The sequence below is a fragment of the Scyliorhinus torazame genome, chromosome 9 (assembly GCF_047496885.1).
Source record: "Scyliorhinus torazame isolate Kashiwa2021f chromosome 9, sScyTor2.1, whole genome shotgun sequence".
NCBI classification, from domain to species: domain Eukaryota; kingdom Metazoa; phylum Chordata; class Chondrichthyes; order Carcharhiniformes; family Scyliorhinidae; genus Scyliorhinus; species Scyliorhinus torazame.
This window is the reverse complement of record NC_092715.1, coordinates 257517430-257541192: the sequence shown is the minus strand read 5'-3', so window position 1 is coordinate 257541192 and position 23763 is coordinate 257517430. Positions and strand designations below refer to the sequence as shown.

Sequence of the window (23763 nt, the reverse complement as noted above, 5' to 3'; positions counted from 1 at the left end):
AGCGGACTGGCGGCGCCCATCTGACGCCGGGATCGGCAGCTGGAGCAGCGTGGGTCACTCCAGTGCCGTGCTGGCCCCCTGTAGGGACCAGAATTGCTGATCCTGAGGCCATGTTGACGCCGTCGGGAAACGCGACGGCGTTTACGACGGCGTAAACACTTAGCCTCAGGATCAGAGAATCCCACCCCACATGTTTCATATGGGGAAATCACCACATCCATTCTCCAGAATCGCCTCCTTCCTGTGGCTGAGAAAATCCTCCCAGGAACACTGTGGCTTTCCAGATGATCCCCTGACATAGTTTTTTTTTGCCAGACAAATCCAATAAAAATGTCAAGAACAACGCCAGGAACTCTCCACCGCGTCCACTGACCTGACCAAAGAATCCGACTCAGTAAATCACAAGGCTCGCGGATTGCGCGCCAAAGATTTGGAGGTCCAAAAAGCTTCATCACCGTCTGCCACTTGTTTCATGATGATACAGCTGGGATTGTCTGGAGTGGGAGATCTGAATCAGACGCCTTCAATGTTCAGACTAGTGTCACGCAAGGCTGGGTAATAGCCCCCCTTACCATTTACAATCTACCTGACATTGGCTATTCAGCTCATCAAGGTTCAACTGCCCTCTTATATCAGTGCCAATACCATTTAGATGGAATATCTTTCAACCTCAGTTGCCCTCTTGCCAAACCTAAGCAGCACGGTAGCACAAGTGAATAGCACTGTGGCTTCACAGCGCCAGGGTCCCAGGTTCGAATCCCCGCTGGGTCACTGTCTGCGGGGTCTGCACCTTCTCCCAGTGTCTGCGTGGGTTTCCTCCGGGTGCCTCCCACAGTCCAAAGACGTGCAGGTTAGTGGATTGGCCATGATAAATTGCCCTTCGTGACCAAAAAGGTGAGGAGGGGTTATTGGGTTACGGGGATAGGGTGGATGTGAGTGCTTAAGTGGATCGGTGCAGACTCGATGGGCTGAATGGCCTCCTTCTGCACTGTATGTTCTATGTTCTAAAACTTGGCCACTATAGACATACTTGATCTACAGATAACTGTAGATAACTGTGATGTCATTGTCCATACTGTAGCACTTTTTGCAAGCCACTATCGATCGCTAACATGGACAAGATTATTGGCCTTTCCCTGAACGTTGCCACAACAAAACTCGCAAATCACCTTCTGGTGCAATACAGAAGAATGCAGCAGCCAATTTGTAAACAGCAAAGTGGCACAAAAACGATATGTTAATGACTCAATAATCCTTCTTTGTGATGATATCAAACTGAGCCACAGTTTGATAGCGGAAGAGGAAGGACTGTGGAGGCAGCATGAAGTGGCTTTGTGTTTTGCATACCAACATTTTAGACTCTTGTGGCACGTACGTCGAATGGGGTCTTCATTTCCGCTATGTGCATCTGGAATGTAGAAGCTGTCTTGCCCCATTCCAACCCATGTAACAATGAGACTGCCCAATCCAGCACATTTATTCATTGTGGTTTGGAAACAAAGCACGGCAGCACGGTAGCATAGTGGTTAGCACAATTGCTTCACAGCTCCAGGGTCCGATTCCCGGCTTGGGTCACTGTCTGTACGGAGTCTGCACGTTCTCCCGGTATGTGCGTTGGTTTCCTCCCACAGTCCAAAGATGTGCAGGTTAGGTGGATTGGCCATGCTAAATTGCCCTTAGTGTTGGGTGGAGTTACTGGCTAATGGGGATAGGGTGAAGATGTGGGTTTGGGTAGGGTGCTCTTTCCAAGAGCCGGTGCAGACTCGATGGGTCGAATGGCCTCCTTCAGCACTGTAAATTCTATGATCTGATTTAAATGAGGCCCCATCAGTCCGCCAAGTTGTCAGAAAAGATCTCGTAGGACATTTAAAAAAAAGGCAGAGTAGGACTCCATGGTGTCCTAGCCGATGCCATTTGAAAACAGATATCTGAACGTTGTCACATTGCTGTTTGGGAAGCTTGCTGTGTGCAAATTGGCTTAAGTACCACAGTCACTACATCTCAAAGTATTTAACTTGCTGGAAAGTGCTTTGGGACATCACCCAAGTTGCGCTGACATGAAATAAAGAGTATTCTCCATTCAATCCCATTTAAGAAAAATGCCTTGAGAGCAAAGGAGCGGTCGGCACGGCGGCACAGTGGTTAGCACTGCTGCTTCACAGCACCAGGGACCCGGGTTCGATTCCGGCCTCGGGTGACTGACTTTGTGGAGTTTGCACGTTCTCCCCATGTGTGCCTGGGTTTCCTGCGGGTGCTCTGGTTTCCTCCCACAGTCCAAAGATGTGCAGAGAAAGTGGATTTGCCATGATTAATTGCCCCTTAAGTGTCTATAGATGTTCAGGTTAGGTGGGGTTGTGGCGATATGGCAGAGGGAATGGGACCAAGTGCGCTGCACTCTCAGAGGGCCGGTACAGACCTGATGGGCTGAATGACCTCCTTCTGCACTGTAGCAATTCTATGGTAAGTATATCCTGGACAGAGAGAACAAAAGCTTGCCAATGGTTGAGTTTTGGTGATTCAGTGAGAGGGTCATTTCCCCTCCACCTGCATGAAACGTAACTGTAAGCATACAGGACATCCATGATCAGCCTCGAGAAATACAAAACACACAAGGAGCATATGTGACAGAAGAGAATACACACACACATGCACAACTTTATTTTTATTTACATGCAACAACTGCCGTACAACATAATAAAATGAATTGCCATTGTATTTTGTAGTCTGCGGCTGTACGTAAATAACAAACCAGTCACCTAAATGCAAACAAACACACCATGCTGGGGTTGGATTTCTGCGGGGATTCTCCTGCCCTGGTGGGCGATTTGAGGAAACACTGGAGAAAAGGCACAATCCTTCATGGAGCAGAGACAGCTGAACAGATGGTGCCGGAGTCATTCGGAAGCTTTTGATGCTCATGGTTAGAAATGAGGACGAAAGGAGCAGAGTTGGATTGAGGGAGGAGGTTGATCGTAGAAAGGAGTCCCGTAAGGTGATGCTGTGATGGTGGGTGGTCTACATCGATAAATATACAAAGTGCTGTGTAAAGATGGTACCATTCTGTAACTTTGTACTTATGCCCAAGCACAAAGCCCAACAACGTCTCTACTTCCTACGAAGCTAAAGAAATTTGGCATGTCTGCATCGACTCTCACAAACATCTACAGATGTGCGATAGAGAGCATCCTATCCGGCTGCATCACAGCCTGGTCTGGCAACTGCTCGGTCCAAGATCGCAAGAAACTGCAGAGTGTGGTGAACTCAGCCCAACGCATCACACAAGCTTGCCACCCCCACATTGATTCTGTATACACCTCTCGCTGCCTCAGGAAGGCAGACCGCATTATCAGAGACCCCTCCCACCCAGGCATGGCCTACTTCCAGACCCTTCCATCAGGCAGAAGATACAGAAGTCTGAAGATTCGCACATCCAGACATAGGAACAGCTTCTTCCCCACAGCTACAAGACTCCTCAACAACTCCCCCTCGAACTGATCTGTTCCCTGTAAGAACACGATTCATGACGCCCAATGCTGCTCTTCCTCATGTAATTGCTTTGTTTGGCACCTTGTTCCGCACTATAACCAATCACTGTTTGTCGATGTACCATTTGTCAATGTTCTCTGTTGATTATTATTTTTGTTTACTATGTACGTACTGTGTATGTTCCCTCGGCCGCAGAAAAATACTTTTCACTGTACATGTGACAATAAATCAAAACAAAATCAAATCAAATGCTAGCTGTTTCAGTATTGCAATTCACCATCTACATCCTTTATTTGTTAGTGTTTCATCTCACAGTTTATCATGACTGGAATAAATCCCTTTGCCTAGCATGACCTTCACTCCTGCTTCACTGGACTGTGCCCTACAACCAGAGGGCTTTTCAATCCACCGAATGGACCGTACGGCAGCCTCAGGCAAGGCAAGAGGAGGTGGGGTCTGCCTCCTAATCAACATCTCCTGGTGCCTAGATGTAGCAACACTGGCGAGTTTCTGCTCCCCGGACCTAGAATACCTGACGCTACAATGCTGCCCCTACTACCTTCCGCGGGAGTTCAGCTCCGTTATCCTGACGGCAGTTTACATCCCACCCCATGCGAATGTGAAAATCATAGAATTTTATCATAGAATTTACAGTGCAGAAGGAGGCCATTCGGCCCATCGAGTCTGCACCGGCTCTTGGAAAGAGCACCCTACCCAAGGTCAACACCTCCACCCTATCCCCACAACCCAGCAACCCCACCCAACACTAAGGGCAATTTTGGACACTAAGGGCAATTTATCACGGCCAATCCACCTAACCCGCACATCTTTGGACTGTGGGAGGAAACAGGAGCACCCGGAGGAAACCCACGCACACACGGGGAGGAAGTGCAGACTCCGCACAGACAGTGACCCAAGCCGGTATCGAACCTGGGACCCTGGAGCTGTGAAGCAATTGTGCTATCCACAATGCTACCGTGCTGCCCACTGGACAAAATATTCACCACCACAAATAGCCTTGAAATGAAACATCCAGAGGCCTTGTTCATTGTAGCTGGGGACTTCAATCAGGCCAAGCTTAAGAGCGTACTACCAAGTTACCACCAACAAGCCACCTGCTCCACCAGAGGCCCAAACATCCTGGACCACTGCTACACAAATATCAAACCTGCCTACCGCTCTATCGCCCGCCCTCACTTTGGCAAATCTGACCACAAGGCTGTGCTCCTGCTCATAAGCAAAACCTGAAGCGAGAGAATCCGTGAAAGAAAGTTGTGCATCGTTGGTCTGAGGAATCGGATGATCTCCTACGGGACTGCTGAAGAGTCAGTGGACTGGTCAGTATTTAAAAACTCTGCGACCAGTCTGAATGAGTACGCCACTACAGTAACTGACTTCATTAGAAAATGTGTAGAAGACTGTGTGCCAAAGAAGCAAATCCGCGTGTTTCCCAACCGGAAACCCTGGATGAACAGGGATATCCACTGCTTGCTGAAGTCTAGGTCTGAGGCGTTCAAGTCAGGCGACCCTGACCTCTACAAGAAAGCCAGATATGATCTAAGGAGATCCATCAAAGATGCTAAAAGACAGTACCGGACCAAGCTCGAGTCCCAGGCTAGCCACACGGATTCCCGCCGTCTATGGCAAGGTCAGCAAGACATAACGGGCTACAAGATGAAGGCATGTAAAATCGTCGGCTCCAACGCACCCCTCCCTGATGAGCTCAACGCATTCTATGCCCACTTTGAGCAAGAGGTCAGGGAGAGTGAACCCTCCACCCCAGAAGCCGCGGATGAACTTGTATCTGAGATCACCACTGCAGATGTCAGAGCAGCCTTCTCGAAGGTCAACCCATGGAAAGCCACTAGCCCGGATGGGATACCCAGACGAGCACTCAGGTCTTGCACGGATCAGCTGGCGGGGGTATTCGCAGACATCTTCAACCTCCCTTTACAACAATCTGAGGTTCCTATCTGCTTCAAGAAGACGACCATCATCCCTGTACCAAAAAAAGGTCAAGCAGCGTGCATTAATGACTATCGTCCAATGGCTCTGACATCTATCATCATGAAGTGCTTCGAAAGGTTAGTCATGGCACGAATCAACTCCAGCCTCCCGGATTGCCTTGATCCACTACAGTTCGCCTACCGCTTCAAGGGGCTGGTTTAGCACACTGGGCTAAATAGCTGGGTTTTAAAGTAGACCAAGGCAGGCCAGCAGCACGGTTCAATTCCCGTACCAGCCTCCCCGAACAGGCACCGGAATGTGGCGACTAGGGATTTTCACAGTAACTTCATTTGAAGCCTACTTGTGACAATAAGCGATTTTCATTTTTTTTTTCCCAACAGGTCCACAGAAGATGCCATCTCCATGGCCCTGCAATCTACCCTAGAACACCTAGATAACAAAGACACCTATGTCAGACTCCTATTTATCGACTACAGCTCAGCTTTCAATACCATCATTCCAACAAAACTCATCTCCAAACGCAGTGGCCTTGGTCTCGGCTCCTCCCTCTGCGACTGGATCCTGAACTTTCTAACCCACAGGTCGTCACAATCAGTAAAGATAGGCAACAACACCTCCTCCACGATCATCCTCAACACCGGTGCCCCACAAGGCTGTGTCCTCAGCCCCCTACTATACTCCTTGTACATCTATGACTGTGGCCAAATTCCCCTCCAACTCGATTTTCAAATTTGCTGATGACACCACAGTAGTGGGTCGGATCTCAAACAATGACGAGACAGAGTACAGGAATGAGATACAGAATCTGGTGAACTGGTGCGACGACAATAATCTCTCCCTCAATGTCAACAAAACGAAGGAGGTTGTCATCGACTTCAGGAAGCGTAGTGGAGAACATGCCCCTGTCGACATCAATGGGAACGAAGTAGAAAGGGTCGAGAGCTTCAGGTTTTTAGGTGTATTGATCACCAACAGCCCCCATGCCGACACTATAGTTAAGAAAGCCCACCAACGACTCAACTTTCTCAGAAGACTAAGGAAATTTGGCATGTCAGCTACGACCCTCACCAACTTCTACAGATGCACCACAGAAAGCATTCTTTCTGATTGTATCACAGCTTGGTATGGTTCCTGCTCTGCCAAAGACCGCAGGAAACTACAAAAGGTCGTGACTCTATCTATAATTCCCGCTGCCTCAGAAAGGCGGCCAGCATAATTAAGGACCCCACGCACCCTGGACATGCTCTCTTCCACCTTCTTCCGTCAGGAAAAAGATACCAAAGTTTGAGGTCACGTACCAACCGACTCAAGAACAGCTTTTCCCTACTGCCATCAGACTTTTGAATGGACCTACCTCGTATAAAGTTGATCTTTTCTCTACACCTTGCTATAACTGTAACATTATATTCTGCAGTCTCTCCTTCCTTCCCTATGTACGGTATGCATTGTTTGTACAGCATGCAAGAAACAATACTTTTCACTGTGTACAAATACATGTGACAATAATAAATCAAATCAAAACTTCCACTCGCTACCAAGATGTATCAGCCTGTAATTCTTGCTCAGTTCCGCTTGCACTTTGTGGCTGAATTCAACCAAACCCATGCAAGGGATCGCGGGATTTTAAGCGCCGGTTACGTCCAATGCAAATCGGGTTTCTGCAATCTGTCGCGTTGGTTTGAACAGCAGTGATAGAAGCCGGGCCCACCCACAAAGCTGGCCATGTCCCCAGACCGAACATACAAATTTGGAGTCAGAGTAGGCCACTGGGCCCCTCCGCCATTCAATAAGTTTGTGGCTGATCTGGTTGTAACTTCAACCCCATGTTCCTGCCTACCCCCGATAACCTTTCACCCCCTTGTGTATCAAGAATCTATCCACCTTAGCCTTGAAAATGTTCAACGGCTCTGTTCCCACTGCCTTTTGAAGAGGAGTTCCAGAGACTCACCACCCTCTGAGAAAGAAAATTCTCCTAGTCTCGACGAGCGGCCCCTTATTTTTAAACAGTGATCCCCTATTTCTAGATTCTGCGACAAGAGGAAACCTATCAATACCCCAATTAATCAGAGGGATCGCATGACACATATCTATTAATTGTCTGTGAGCCTTTGGGGAAACTCTTAAAGCTAGGCTGTCTTTTTGGCACACGGACACTGTTAATAACTTTTAAAAGCTTATGCAGATAGTTTTTAAAATGTACTAAAGCTGATTAGTCCACCCCAATATGATTAGCGAGTGGTTCTGCAAGGTTTATTGAAGACACTTAGAGTTATTTAAGATTGGGGCCGGGATTCTCTGAAATCCTGGCCAAGTGTTGACGCCAGCGTCAAAACCGGCGCAAGTGACGCCGGCGCCAACGGGCCTCCAGGCCCAGGCATTCACCCCTTCTTCGGGGGCTCGTATGGCGCCGGAGTGTTGTGCACTCGAAAGCTGGCGCGCCACGGCCGGCGCGGGTCCGCGCATGTGCATGGGTTGACGTCTCGCCGCTGGCCCCCAGGCAGTATGGCGGAGCCCCACAGGGGCCCGACGCGGAGGAACATAGGGGCTGAAGCGTTCTAGGTCGGGGGTTGCCCCCGGGCCGGGAGGATGGGGGGTTTGGTGAGGGGCTTTGCATCTGTGAGGCTTTGATGCCATCTTTAAATATTATAGAGTCTCATAACAGTGGCAACCACAGCTACAGCCTGTCAGCTCTACCAAACTCTTCCAGGGCAGAGCCCTGCTGTGGCCTCTATCCTGAAAGTCAATTTCACCCCCGTTGACTGTGACCAGCCTCTAATTTTACAGCTGAAGGTCATTTCAAATGATGAATTAGCCTTGTTAGTTGTGAGAGCACTTCAGAGCTGTAGGTTGTGTTTGCTGCTTGTTCCTGCTGGTGGCCGCCAATGCCTGGAGGCTGCAGTTGCTGTTTCCTTCCTTTTCTGTAGCCAGAAAGGACAATGTGTTTCTAAGACACCTGGGTCTTGAAGCACCGAGCTCAGGGGGACGTTGAGTACAGAAGGCAATCCGGTTTGTGGCAAGAAAACGCTGGGGGATCAGCGCGACATTGATCCAAATCGGCCACCTGATGATGCCGTTGAAGAAATGCTTTTGCAGATTGCGGATGCTTTTGTTGCTGGTGTGGTGAGTGCTGCATGTAACTGTCACGTCTCGCCAACATGGCCTTCGAGAAGCTCCCCACCAAACGTGCCCAAAATGACACTTGGAAGCTTTTCCGTTGAACCACGCCCATGAAATTGAGTTTGGGTGGAAATAGAGGAAAGATAAACTTCTCAAAACTAGTGCAAGCGAGGGCACTGTTTGTTTCTGGATCACCAGTTGTGTCTGAAGTGGAAACTCTAGCTCCTGACACACAAAATCAATAAATACATGTTTCAACAAATAATGCCACAAATACTCAAATCGTTCAGGCAAATCTTTACGGCCTCGATTCATTACCTCTCTTGGAATTGGTATACGGTTTCCTGGATACTGATTATTCCCCTTGTCTGCGTACCTGTTCAGGTGTGGGGAAGATTTTTCTCTTTAAGCCCTTCACGGGTGGAGTGTTGGAAAATTGAACATGCCCAAAAAGACAGCCCAGCTGCTTTCCCTAGTTGTGCCCAAGGCCTGAACAGCCGACTCCATTTTCCACCTGCGACAGCGCTACACTGACAATGGAACATGCATCTCTGTCGCAACTTAGATTGCAAGACTCTCCTCGATACCGCTCCATCTTCTGCGAGAAATTCAACGTCAACTTGTCTTTGCTTTCCTCACCCTCGTGAGCCACTTTCAGCAGATTACCCTTCCACAAAAGATGATGATCTCTGGTTGGGAATCCCGCTTACTCTCTTCGTATCTTTGCCTGCATTGTGTTAGCTGCCGGCTAAGTAGATTGTGCGACTTGGGTATGAGGAATAAACTGTCATTCTCCCAGTCTGGAGAGAGAGGTCAGGGAACAGGAGAAAGTAAAGGTTGCAAATGCGGAGCAAAAGGGCCAATTGTGAAGCAGAGCGAGTTCAGCAACAGAAGAAACTAAACAGAACACGTAGGAGGAAAAGGATAGAAGTCGTGAAAATGTAAACAGTGGGTTATGAATATTATTTTTTTTAAAAATCTGTGCACACAAGAATGAAAACAGTTAAGTGCAAATATGTACATAGGTATTTCCTGGTGTATTTGAGTGTGCACAGCACTTTGCCTCAACTATACACACTAACTTAATTGGTAATGCAATATTTGTAGTGTAAGTGTATGGCCCATAAAGGGTTAAGGTGGGACTGAGTATAGTACTGCCCACAGTGATGTAAGAGAACACATGACCTGTACCGGGGGGAGGGGGCGGTCAGTGTAGTGTTGGATAGAGCCGTGTGTAGAAGCAAGCATGGAGCTAGCTCCGAGCTTGGACCGTTCCTATATCTTTGTACATAGCTTTTCGCAGTTAAATACTTACTGTTCAACCACCCAAGGCCACGAATAGTTTAATAAGACCGACAGAACTACGCCTTTCAACGATATCATCACTTTGATCATTGCTCTGCTCCTTAGAAACCTTTCTTATTCAACATGAAACCCACTCATTTGAAAGCTTAAAGCAGAAACTCCAACTCCTCTCCTGTGTTGTATGTGTAGAGTTATCAACCCTTTTGTCTATTCAGATGTATATTCAGCGATGTATTGTTTCTGATCACTGAAAATATCCCACTGTAGATAGCTATGTGGTAATACATGGAATATCTGCAAACTGTGTATAATTCGATAAGTATTTCCAAAAATCACAATACAAACATTATTTTTTCCCAGTCTTGGATCTCAACATATTAGCTCTGGTACAATCCTCATTTATGTTGCGAGCGTGAAAATATTGCTCTTTGTCGCACATTCAGTGTAACAAATTATACCGAAATACACCAAGAAATAGATGACATTCACCCAAGTTTCTCCGAATGACCATTATCTGGCAGCTATATAATACTCTGGAGAGACAAACCAACTTGCTCAGGGAAAGCATTGCTGCCGATTAGTCTTCCAGATTGAAATTTATTGCTGAAGAAGTTTCACTATTTATTTGAATTGGAGATTTGTTCTTTTGGTAAAAGAGTTGGCTGCTTAATTCTGCTATAAAGATTGATACTCCCAGATAACTTCCAGCAGCTGTGGACTTCTACAACTCACAAGAGTATCCAACATCCATCTATAAATTAAGGTCTTTTACAGCTTCCTTTTAAAACATTTACACGGTAAGCAGTCAAGACCATTTCTCCTCGCTCATACAAGGACCATTCCCCCAAGATTAGGGCAGCACGGGCATAGTGGTTAGCACAATTGCTTCACAGCTCCAGGGTCCCAGGTTCGATTCCCGGCTTGGATCACTGTCTGCACGTTCTCCCCGTGTCTACGTGGGTTTCCTCCGGTTTCCTCCCACAGTCCAAAGATGTGCAGGTTAGGTGGATTGGCCATGCTAAAATTGCCCTTAGTGTCCAAAATTGCCCTTCGTGTTGGGAGGGGTTACTGGGTTATGGGGATAGGATGGAGGTGTGGACTTGGGTAGGGTGCTCTTTGCAAGAGCCGGTGCAGGCTCGATGGGCCGAATGGCCTCCTTCTGAACTGTAAATTCTGTGGTCTATGGCTTATCTATTTGTGTTTTGGATCGCACATTCCATCTACTCCTCCTCTCCCGATAACTTTTGATTACTCTGCCTAACAAGAATCTATCTCCCCCCCGCACCACCTGAAAAACATTCAATGACCCCCCCTCCAGCGTTTTCTGAGGCAGAGTTCCAAAGTCGCACAGCCCTCATAGAAAAAAATCATCATCATCTCTGTTCCAAAAGGGCGACCCTAATTTTAAAATAGTGCCCCCTAGTTATGAACTCGCCCACAAGAGGAAACATGCTTTCCACATTCACCTTGTCGAGATCATTCGGGGTCTTTTCAATCAAGTCACCCCTCAACCTTCTAGACTCCAGTGGAAACCATACAGCCCCTTGAACCCTCTCCGTCATTTAATACGACCATGACTTATCTTCTGCCTCAGCTGAGTTCAGCGCTCATTACCTGTTGATTCCTCGAGAAACCAAACATCTCCCTCAGACATAAATAGAATCAAAGGTGGCACACTTGCAATCCTCTGGGACAATTCAAAAGATTTATATCCCTCAGGGAGAGAAATTTCTCTTCAACTCAGTCCTAAATGACCGGCCTCTTACCCTGAGATTGTGCCCCAATGTTCTAGATACCCCAACCAGGGAACACAACCACTGACAACCATGTCAAGCCCCTTCGGAATCTGAATTTTTCCAATGCGATCACCTCTCATTCTTACAAACACCAGAGAATAAATAGAGCCAATTCACTCAGCCTCGCTTCATAGGACAACCCTCTCTCAAAGAAACTAATCTAGGCTATAGATCCAACAATGTCTCAATTTTTCCAATGCTCAAACCTGTTTTAAGCCCCTTCATGGCATCGCCCCTCCCTATCTCTGTAGCCCCCATCAGCCCTCAGAAATCTCTGGGCTCCTCAATTTTTGGCCTTGTGCACCACCCCTGATTTCGATCGTTCCACCACTGGTGGCCGCTGCAGCCTTCAGCTACTTAGGCCCGAAGCTCTGGAATTCCCTTCCAAAGCCTCACAACCTCTCTATGTCTCTCACTTGCTTCAATATGCTCCTTAAAAGCTACCTCATTGAACAAGCTTTTGGTCATTGGTCCTATGATGTGGCTCAATTTCAAACACAGTTTGAACGCAAGAACTAGGAGCAGGAGTAGCCAATTCAGCCCCTCCAGCCTGCTCCGCCATTCAATACAATTGTGGCTGGTCGCACCCGAGCCTCAACTCCCCTTTGCTGCCCGTTCTCCATAACCGTTCAACCCATTACTCATTAAAAATCTGACCACCTCCTCCTTAAATTGACTCAATGTCCCGGCATCCGTCACACTTTAGGGTGGTGAGTTCCACACATTCACGACCCTTTGAGAAAAGTAATTTCTCCTCATCTCGGTTTTAAATCTGCTGCCCTTGATCCTAAAACTGTGATCTCTCGTTCCATATTACCCCACGAGAGGAAGTACCGCCACACATATACTTTGCCAATACCTTTTGTCATCTTATATAGCAGCCCTGTGAAGGGGCCTTGGGATGATCTATGTTGAAGGTGCTATATAAATGCAAAATGTTGTACCTTTATTTCTCATCTAGTTCTAGTCCTATCTCCAGGTTCTTTATTCCTCAATGTAGTTTAGCCAATGCTCCCCATTACCTCACTGAAGTGATCACTACTTATGTATCAGCTTTCTCATTGAGCTGGGATCACAGATTGAACCCAGGATCTTCCTGCTCAGAAACACACAGTGAAAACCGCTAAGACACTGAGAAACCTTCACTGCTACATGCTTGGTAAAACCTTGAGGCGGTTTTGTAGTTAAAAGATCTGGGAGCATGGGACATTGGTGTTTTCTGGCTGATGGATGAACGCACAATCTAACTTTGGTGCGGGAGAGAATGGTCTCATTATTTTTTATTCATTTCCTCTTTCATGGTCTATGGCTGTTTCTGTCAAGGCCCGCATTTGTTTCCCATCCCGTATTGCCCTTGAATTGAGTGGCTAACCAAGCCATTTTAGAGGGCAGTTAAGAGAGGGGAGAATGTGGGAGAGGCCAATTAACCCATTATGAGCCCACGATGGGCAGTTGGAGGGTGGGTGAATAAGCCCAAGTAAGGGCACCAAGTCTGCAACACACCATGCACGTGCCCGCTACCTTTACTACGGCAGGGATTATCATGGCGTCTGAGTATCCAGTGGTGAAGCAGTGAGATACCACATGAACACATCGAATATATTTACACCGGTCTCCCACAGTGCCATTGGGAGCCCAATTTAAAATTCACTGCTGCTGCACGGTTTTCCTTGGAAGTGGACAAAGAAACGGGATTTTGGAGTTGCCAGCTCCAGAAGGTCTTTTCCTGCACCCACTGTGGGCCAGGCAGAACAGGGCTTCCTCCAAGCCCTTCAAACATGTCTTTGGCCTCTGCCCTCTTACAATCGCAGCCTCAATCACCCATCACCTTGTCACAATTTTCAATCTTCTCCTCCTGCTTCAAATCCCGCCCTCCCAGCGCCCCCCTCCCCCGCGCTACTATTAGCGGTGTTCTCAATCCTCCCGACTGATATGTTTTCTGCACTGGTTTCCCCTCAAGTCCTGACTGTCAGTTTGGACAATGCCAGGCGGGAAATGGAACAAAAAAATTATAAAGTGTTAGGAAATCAGAGATAGTTCAATTAATTTATATTTCCGCTTGTGTGCATTAGGAATAATATAGAACTTTAAATTTAAGCTAAATGTGTGTTTTTTGTGTTTGTGCGCGAAGAAAAGGTTAAAACTTTAGTTTGGCTTCATGTTAAACATAGATGCCTACACGTCTGTAAGAACTTTGCCTGTCTTTGGAATTAAGGTTATACAACGTTAAAGCAATTACAGGGGTAAAAGAATGAAGCTGTTGACTAGTAACCAGAGGCCCATGTTGTGTTATGTGCTCTGGGATAACACTGGCTGCAACTCGATGCAGCTTTGAAGTAAGTTCAATGTGATTTATTGAACCATTTGCACAGTTCTCTATGAGTTCGACTCTCTTGCTAATCTTGCTATAGTAACTCAGTCTAACCAACCAGTCTGCTCTAAGCCACGTGGTGGGTGTGATGCTTCTGATCTGCCCCTGTCCTACTCGCTAATTGTCACCTGTGGAAAGAGACAGAGACTGTGTGCCCTGTCCTTATATATGGGTTGTGTAATGCCCCCCAATGGTAGTTGGTCACCTCTGGGTGTCTTGAATGCCCATTGGTCATGTCCTATTCTATGTGTTCATTAGCTGTATGTCTGCATGTCATGACGTCTTTGGTGCTCCCTCTAGTGTTTACTTAGTCGTACTGTATTTACATTAACCCCTTGTGTATTTACAGTGATGCATATCACCACAGCCCACACTGAAAAGCAGAAGCACTGATGGTTCAGCCTGGGGCAGCACGGTGGAGCAGTGGTTAGCACAGCTGCCTCACGCCGCTGAGGACCCCGGTTCGGTTCTGACCCCCGGTCGCTGTCTGTGTGGAGTTTGCACATTCTCCCCAAGTCTGCGTGGGTCTCACCCCCACAACCCAAAAGATGTGCAGGGTAGGTGGATTGGCCACGCTAGATTGCCACCTTAATTGCAAAAAAAAATAATTGGGTACCTTAAATTTAAAAAAAGGTTCAGTCTGGAACCAGGCAACTGAGGAGCAAGAAGCTTCCGACTGAAGCTGACAGTACAGGAAGGACAATACAAGGATGCAGAAAATAAGTCCCAGAGCTAAAGAACAGGAATTCCAGAAACCAGGGAAACTAAAAGAGTGAAGTCCCAGGAATACTGAAGACAAAGGGACAAAGAACCGGAATTTAAACAAGGTACTGGTCACTGGATTTAAAGAAAGAGGCAGAGGGAGGCTCCCAGTTAATGTCAGAGCTGCAAGGTGCAGACTTGGAAACGTTGACTAGCGAGAAGCCAGACATCCAAAGTAATCCTGAGGTTGGTGACACCTGAATACAGCCTGTGAAGCAGAAGTGTTCTGTTGCCGTACCTGGGCACCTGGGAGGCGGTATGGAAGCTTGAATATACGTGTATTTCCAGGGCAGAGGAATACTGGAAGGAGAGATTGAAACCCTGGATGTGGACCCTTGGCAAAGACATTCAAGGGAAAGCCTGGTTTGGGAGAGGATTTCAAAACGCGCTCTTTGAGAGTAGTGATTGGAAACCCTCGTGTGAAAGCCAGAGTTCCAGTGAGCCCAGTTGGATCCATTGTGATGAGCACCTGGGGGGGGGGGATCTGATGAGAAAAGCACTGAAGTTGTATAAAGTGGCATCTGTCAATTGGTTTCAGAGTGTGGGGTATCCGACCATATTTCAACCATTGGTTTACATGGCTGTTTACCTACCGAGAACATTAGAGTAAAGAAATATATTGTAACTTGAGTTATCCTTCTAAATCAGCATATATCTGTATAAGTATAGCTGGGGTGACGGAGTTAGTGTATTATTACTAATCTTTTCTTATTTAATAAATGTTTTATTGTTTTGTAAAAAGTTAATCGGCAGAACTGTGACTCCGTTGATCCGGGTCTCTAAACAAAAAATAAAATGAGGTTCTGTAGAGCCGGGTTCCATTCTGGACCTGACTGTCCAGCTGTAACATCAGCTGGGGACGTAACAAGAGGTCCCAGTGTTAAGTTCACCACAGCCTTGCGCATTCTTTGGTCGCTTTGGGCCCCACCCACCTCCTCCCTCATAAATATCGGAGCCAATGTAACTGCTTTGAACAAAGGAAGCAGATTACCAAACCAAATCAAAGCCCAGAGTGAAGTCCGAAATTCAGAAGAGTTGGGGAATAAAACCCAGTGGTGTGATTTTGTTTTCACCCCGAACTGAATTCCTCCTCCGTTAGGGATATTAAATGATTAAAGATCTGTTGTTGCTGAGACACTTCATTGTCAAGTCTCCATGCATTTCAGATAGACACTCCATGCAGAGTGTTACTGGTATCTGAGCGACAGCACCCAAATCAATTTGTGTGACAGGGACACGTGTGCACATTACGTGACATATTTGGAGACAACAGGAAGTCACCATGAAGCCTTCGCTGTACAGGATGAATGGCTGGATTTTGAGCAGGCAAGTTAATTAAACTTCTCCTCTCGCTGACACAAAGTAAAATAACACGGTGAGCTTTGGGATCTATCGCTTGAAGTCATTGTGATGCATGCCAACTGCATGCATAGAGCTGAATAAACCAGTGAGGGTTACCTTTGCTTTTGTATACAAGCTTAAAGGGGCAGTATTACTGCTCTTACCTTAGGATCGTGAATGCCTGAAAGCTCCTCATACGTTTTCTCCCCCACCATTACAGCAGCCAGATTAGCAGTGTATGTTGATAAACAGAACAAACAGAATATAGCCCACAGGTTCATGAGGAAGCGTCCCGTCCAACACTTGGGGGTTTTGATAGCAGCTGTCCTGCCAAACAGGATGGCGTAGCAGACATTGAGGGCTGAAGAGAAGGAGAAGACCTTGTTCCTGTTTCTCCCCTTGGGAGTCATTCCAAAAGGACTCTTCCATTCATACAGAGTGAGAAACAACGCCGTCACGTGAAGGGCCACAAAGATCCCCACCCACATTGACCAGTGCAGCGGCCACATGAAAGCCCCGATCGGGGCCGCCGTGTCTCGGGTCCGCACCAGAATACCCAAGCTGGTGGAGAAGAAAGGGCTGGTGAAATCGATCACTTTGCTTCTCGCCGAGTTGATGCTGAAGGACGTGACGGCCAAGTGCGCCGCCCGGCTGAGCAGATCGCCGACCAGGCCCGTCCAGCGGCCGTTCTTCCATCCTCCGTACTTCCCGTCGCCGACAATGTACAGGTCGAAATCAAAACTCATGTCCTCCGCCAGCTTCTCAAGGAGATCGATGCAGTAGCCGTAGCAGCACTTCTTGTATTCTATAGGCACAGAACCGTTGCCCGACTTTAAGTTCTCAAAGAGGCTCTCGATGACGTCACTGTCGTTTGTAAGGGCGTCCAGGCACAGCTGCCCGGCAGGACAATGACCGTCTTCATCCACACTGCGGGTGAATACAAAAGGATGTTCAATCAGCGTCACCACCCTCAAATGTAACCGGGATGAGTGGCCGCCGCCGTTGTTTTGCTTCTGTATCTTGCTGGGCCAAAACCCATGGTCCATGACAATTTTCCCCTCAAGCCATCTCCCAAGCCGGGTCCACATCGGTTTCCCAACGGGGTCAAGCTGTAGGTTCCAGATGTAGTAGTGGCTGTCTGAAGTGATAACAGATGGATCTGTTACTTTAATATAACCCGTCACGCCATCGAAGCTCGTGTTTGCTAAAAATCTGAGGGAAGGAGAAAGAGATATTTGGTTTTGCTTTTCAAAAGTAAGTTAGCAAAATTCCCCGCACCTCGTCACAAGCTTAAACTATCGCTCGCTCGCCACCAATGCTGAGGAAGGGATTGTGGTTGATTCTCTCCCAGGGCAGCACGGTGGCGCAGTGGGTTAGCCCTGCAGCCTCACGGCGCCGAGGTCCCAGGTTCGATCCCGACTTTGGGTCACTGTCCGAGTGGAGTTTGCACATTCTCCCCGTGTTTGCATGGGTTTTGCCCCCACAACCCAAAGATGTGCAGGCTAGGTGGATTGGCCACGCTAAATTGCCCCTTAATTGGGAAAAATGAATTGGGTACTCAAAATTTATTGAAAAGAAAAAAAAAAGGTTGATTCTCTCCCCACACCGAGGGTACACAAGGCAGATGTTCATCTGTTCCCATGGTGATATTTTTTTCCCCTGGTTCAGGTCGTTAGTCTGCCGCCCCAAGCTTACTGCTTGAGGGGATGCCACACTGCCTCAAGCCATTGGCATGCTGGGAGCATGAGGCAGATTGACACTCAACCCGTTTGTCCACATAATGGACGCACTTTCCTTGGCCATCAAGTCCTGGGCTGGTTCTTGAACCCAGAGCTTCCGGCTCAGATGCAGGGATGCTACCCGCCGCGCCACAATGCTGAGGAAGCAACGTCAACAATTTTTGACTTGGTCGTTGGTGAAAAGGGACCAATTCGGGGAGGAAAATCAAAAGATTGTGTCATGTGAGAGTACCTTTAAGAAATGGGTCTTTAAAAAATGGGTGTTTATCAGTGATGTCAGAGTGCGGGTGGAGCTGGGCTGTCCGCCTGCTTTTACTTTCGTTTTTGAGCAGGCTGCTACGGAGAGAGTTTTTAGTTTTGTTTTCAGAGAGAAGAGCTGCAGTGAAAGCCAGCAGATGTGCACGGATCTCTCTACAAGCTGCAGAGTGTTCATTTGGATGATTTCAAAGGGATAACTGCTCTCCTTAGAGAATTTAACTGTGTTAAAAGGGTCTTTTGTCTTCTGGATGTTGTTTGGGAATTTATTAAGGGTTATCTGTAGAGTATTGTATTCTTCGGGGATTTATTGGTGTTGATAGTTGTTAAGATGTTTACTGTGGGTTTGTAAAGTGTTAACTGGCTTCATGAATAAACATTGTTTTCATTTAAAAGTACTGTAACACTCTGTTGAATAACACCTGAAAGACAGGCCCGTGTGCTCCCCATAACCACAATAAATTCAAAGTTAAGGGTCAAGTGAACTCCATGATACACTTTGGGGTTCTCTAAACCCTGGACCTTAACAAATGTCACGGCAGATTATTTAGTTTCTGTGAGGGCACGCCCTATATAGTTTTTGGCTCCAGGGACTGAAAACATTTGAAGAGGACTATGCTGCTTTTCTTAAATAATGAAGAGATGCACAAATTATACACGTTGGGCGGGATTTCGCTGCAGTGAATGGGAGATTGAACTGAGCGCGAAATTCTCGGTCCTCGCGATGGGGGATCCCGGCCGTCAAGCCATTTGGGAGAAAAAATGTTGGGGATGGGAGAAGGGAATTTAGGCAAAGCACAGCCACCAATTTGCTTGTCATTCCCCTTGCCGACCTCCGTCGGGCCAAGCTCATTGTACTTGGCCCCGCTGCTTCATTCTCTAACCTGGCAGCTTGCTGCAGTCAGTTCAGTGGTGTCAATGGTATGCATTGGATTCACTCAAGCCTTTAGAGAGACAAAGCAAAGGAACACAGCTGGAATACAGAATCAATCCACTCCTCCATAGCGCAAATGAAAGTGCTCTTTTAATATTAAGGTCTGACTGTAATTAATGGCATTGGTTTTAAGTAGACTGCCGAAGGTCATAGGGTAATTGCAGTACTGCGTTCTAATTGTCCCGTTGCTTCCGTTCATTTCCAGTCATAGGAAAAAGAATCGATGCTGAATACGGCTAACACGAACTGACTGATACACAGGCACAAGAGCTGTCTATGCAAGGGGCGGGGGGGGGGGGGGGGGGGATTTGGAAGCAAACCAATAGGTGAAGGATTAAGGTCTGCTGCTGGGAAGGCTTCAGAGAGGATGCACAGCAGGTTGACTCGTATGGGAAGCGGGTTGAAAGACTTCAGGTGACATGGAGGGGTCGAAGGAGCTGGGGTCAATTCTCCCTGGAGCAGAGAGCTTCGCAGGGAGATTTGACAGGTGAGTTCAAAATCATGAAGGGTTTCAAGAGAGCAAATAGGGAGAAACTTGTTTCCACTGACGTTAAGGGTCGGTAGCCGGACAGCACAGGTTGAAGACGATTGGCAAAAGGACCACAGGTGACATGAGAAAACATTTGTTACACAGTGTAGTCTCCGGAACGCATTGCCTGAAAGGGTGATCAGATTCAATAGTAACTTTCAAAAGGGAATTGGATAAATACTTGAAGTTATGGGGAGAAAGCAGGGGAGTGGGGTTTATCGGATAGCCCTCGCAAGGATTACGGTGGGCCAAATGGCCTCCTGTTTTGCGGTATCATTCAATGATTCTATGCAAGTGCTCTTTAGTTAGAATCAGATCAAAATATCCCAACATCATTATTGTTAAATAGATGATACAAAGTCACAATGTAATGGTACAGTACACATCCCAGTGGCAGCGATAAGCTAGCCAGCAAGGCTACCCAAGTACACCTCCCCAAAAAAGGAACAATGACAGGCCATGCCCAGGGAAGCAGGAACGCCGAGGAGTCTGGGAAACAGGACCCCGGCCTTGAGGAGAAAGACAGAATCCTGCAAAATACCAGAACATTGAGGAGTCCACTCTTCAAAGTGGGAGAGCTACTTGAATTCTCAATCGGCAGTATCACAGTGAGAATGATAATTACCTTGCTACCTCTCCCTCGCAGCTGCAAGTGCTCTGTTGTGTTTATCATAGCTCAGCTTTTAAATGAGCCAGACTTGCCAATTAAAGGGAGGCCGTGAGAACTTTTCCCTCCTTAAATTCTCTTTGAATAGCCACATTTCCTCGTTGCTGCCTCTTTTACCAGTGCAGGTAACTCCATGTGTAAAATGTCGAGCTGATTTTAGATAGGAGGACGGCAGCTAATTACTCACATCTCCCACAATTTCTTCTGTCCTTTGTTCCCGCTGGTTTCAAGAATTACTTGTAGACTTTTGAACCCGAGTACTGTACAATTTAGAGGTAACGCTATGGGCCCACCCATGTTTTCAGGTGCCTTATTCTTGTGGCCATTCTGATCCTAATTTATCTGTTAATTATTCTAACGTGTTCAGTGCCAACTGCAGTCTGTTTACATGACGCAAATCAAAAGCAGACTAACAATCCCTATTGAAAACAGCTCAAAATCTTTGCAACCTTTAGAAGACACAGATTAAGCAGATTTTGCCTAACCTCTTTAGAATTCTCAGAAAAGGGACTCCTTTTGTCACAGGCATTGCATGCTGCCCTATCGCGTCAATGCATGTCAAAGCTCTTTGCACATTTGGAGTGCAGTGACCATTGTCATTTGGCCAAATGCCATGAATAACCCATTAACTACCTATTGTCTGTAAATGTCAACTCTCAAAGAGAGAAAACACGCTAACATCACAGTAAGTGAAAGTTCTCTGCCTAATCTTCAGCAATGAGAATATTCAAGAAATACATACTTCACGATAGCACGATTAAACGTATTTGCCCTTTCTGTCTTGTATTGCCCCTAATTAGTGCTATCACTTGAAGGTCTATTCAAGTTGATGTTTTTGTCCAGAATTGAGAGTCTGTGAGCTTAATGTGTATTGTGCAGCCTTAGCATATGCAAGAGTACTGTACTCCTCTGGATGGGTTAGTATCGTTCAACTAACTGTGTAGGAATCATAGAATCCCTGCAGTGCAGAAGGAGGCATTCTGCCTATCGAGTCCACACCGACCCTTCGAATGAACACTCTGTGCCCATTCCCCCCCCCCACAACCCTGTAACCCCATGATCTAACCTGCACATCTCGAGACACTTAGGAAACCCACGGAGACACGGGGAGAACGTGCAAACTCCGCATAGACAGTGACTCAAGGCCGGAATTGAACCTGGTCCCTGGCGCTGTACTGTGCCACCGTATTGGTGGGCTATATTTCCTACCCATCTGGCACTTAAATATTGTTTTCGAAGTTGTTTGGATAAAGAAGATAACTGATTTCAGAAGCGTTACTTCGAGGATTTACACTTGGGTTTAACTTAAAACAAAGAAAGCCGCTGAGTGCGTTTTGATAGAAAGATGGCAAACGTCTTGCCTTGTGTTTCAGAATCTTTAGAAGTGCACTGAGCTGAGGGAGAGAGGAGGATAGAGAGAGAGAGAGAGAGAGAGAGAAAGACTAGGCTCAGAGAATGAAAGCGAGGCAAAGGAAAAAGGAAAGCTTAATGTTGGTACAACTTGCCACAAAACACTGCCTGGATTATGCAGCCAGCAGCAAGAGAATGGCACTCACTATTCATTCTGCCGACATTTGTGCATCTTTCTGAAAGCTTTTACACTTCAACGCATGGTAATTACACAACCATAACAGTGTGACAACCTCGACGAGGAATCTTATGTGACAAGCAACAACCTCAGCCAATGAAGTTGAAGAATCCTTCCTGGGGAACTGGGGACTACATTCGCCCAGCCCTGGAGAGACGGCATTAGAAATGGAGGGGCTCAGGAAATTCAGAATCACAGAATTGTTACCGTGCAGGAGGCCATTCAGCCCATCGTGCCTGCACCGTCTCTCCAAACGAGCATCGTGATTTAACGCCATTCCCCTGCCTTTTCACCGTGCCCCTGCGCATTGCTTCTATTCAACTAATCGTAATACCCTCTTAAATGCCTCGATTGAACCTGTCCCCACTGCACTTCCAGACAGCGCATTCCAGACCTCAACCACTCGTTCTGTGAAAAAGACTTTTCTCTCATCACATTTATTTCTTTTGCAAACCACTTTAAATCTGTGCCCCTCTCGTTCTTGATCCTTTTACGAGTGGGAACAGTTACCCTGTCCCATGATTTTGAGCATCTCGATCAAATCTCTGCTTTGCCTTCGTCTTTCCAAGGAGAAAGGCCCCAACCTCTCCAATCTATCCTCACAACTGATGTTTCTCGTCCCTGGATCCATTATTGTAAAATTGGGGGAACCCTCCGGAGTACTCCCATCTCCGGGAAAACTTCCCGGGAGGGGGGGGGGCAGGCAAAGGAGAAATTCAGCATCTGGCTCCAAAGGGTTGGGAAGCCAATTATGTCACTTAGGGCCCAACTGAGGCCATTTTCCAATGATGAAGGGATCTTCCTGGTATTTTTAAAAAAAATCAAATTTAGAGTGCCCAATGAATTTTTTCCAATTAAGGGGCAATTTAGCGTGGCCAATCCACCTAGCCTGCACATCTTTGGGTTGTGGGGGCGAAACCCATGCAGACACGGGGACAATGTGCAAACTCCATACGAACAGTGACCCAGGGCTGGGATAGAACCTGGGACCTCGGCGCCGTGAGGCAGCAGTGCTAACCATTGCGTCACTATGCTGCCCCTGCGGGAGGGGAGGGGGAGGATCTTCCTGGTAAAGGAGCCACACCACCCTCCCGGTATGTGAAACTCAACCAGGGCAGAGCAGTGGAGGTCAGAACCAGGAAGCTCTGCGGCAATAAAAGCACCATCCAGACAAAAGGCCAATGCCACAGACAAGACCAGGCTTTGGAGGGTTGTCCGTCAGTGCCTGATTTACGTTTTAAGACTCATTGTCAATCCACTTTTTAAAAAAGGTATTTGTTATAATCAAATTTTTAATCCACGTTTTCATTCAATCCAATTTTTACTAATGCTTGCAGGTGAAGTTGCTTCAGATGTACTCACACTTGTAAATGCCAGCGTTCAGTCCTGTGTTCCAAAGATGGACAAAGGGTAGTGAAACAGAGGAAGATTGTGTGTGACTGAAGAAATGGAAAAAAACAGAGTGTACAAGTTGCTTAATTGGATAAAGGTTACAATGTGCCGGTTTGCTTTTTGCTTCACGGACAAAGTAGCCCACTTGCAAAAACTATGAGCTGCATAAGAACTGAGACCGTTTACCCACGAGAAAGCCAAAGATGTGCAGGTTAGGTGGACTGGCTAAATTGCCCTAGTGCCTGAAGATGTGCAGATGAGGGCAGCACGTGGCGCAGTGGTTAGCACTGGGATTGCGGCGCTGAGGACCCGGGTTCGAATCCCAGCTCTGGGTCACGGTCCGTGTGGAGTTTGCACATTCTCCCTGTGTCTGCGTGGGTTTCACCACCACAACCCAAAGATGTGTAGGTTAGGTGGATTGGCCACGCTAAAGTGTCCCTTAATTGGAAAAAAGAATAATTGGGTACTCTAAAGTTATAAAAGAAAAGATGTGCAGATAAGGTGGGGTTACGG

At 47.1% G+C, this 23763-nt stretch overlaps 1 protein-coding gene across 2 annotated transcripts in view; it reads right to left on the bottom strand.

The window, feature by feature from the left end:
• The window catches only part of grin3a (glutamate receptor, ionotropic, N-methyl-D-aspartate 3A), a 175857-nt gene that overhangs the window by 52088 nt on the left and 100006 nt on the right, over positions 1-23763 (bottom strand). For both annotated transcript variants that reach the window (XM_072517277.1, XM_072517278.1), the window contains exon 3: positions 16311-17358. In XM_072517277.1, coding sequence (XP_072373378.1) covers positions 16311-17358 — 1048 coding nt within the window. The remainder of the gene's footprint in view (positions 1-16310; positions 17359-23763) is intronic.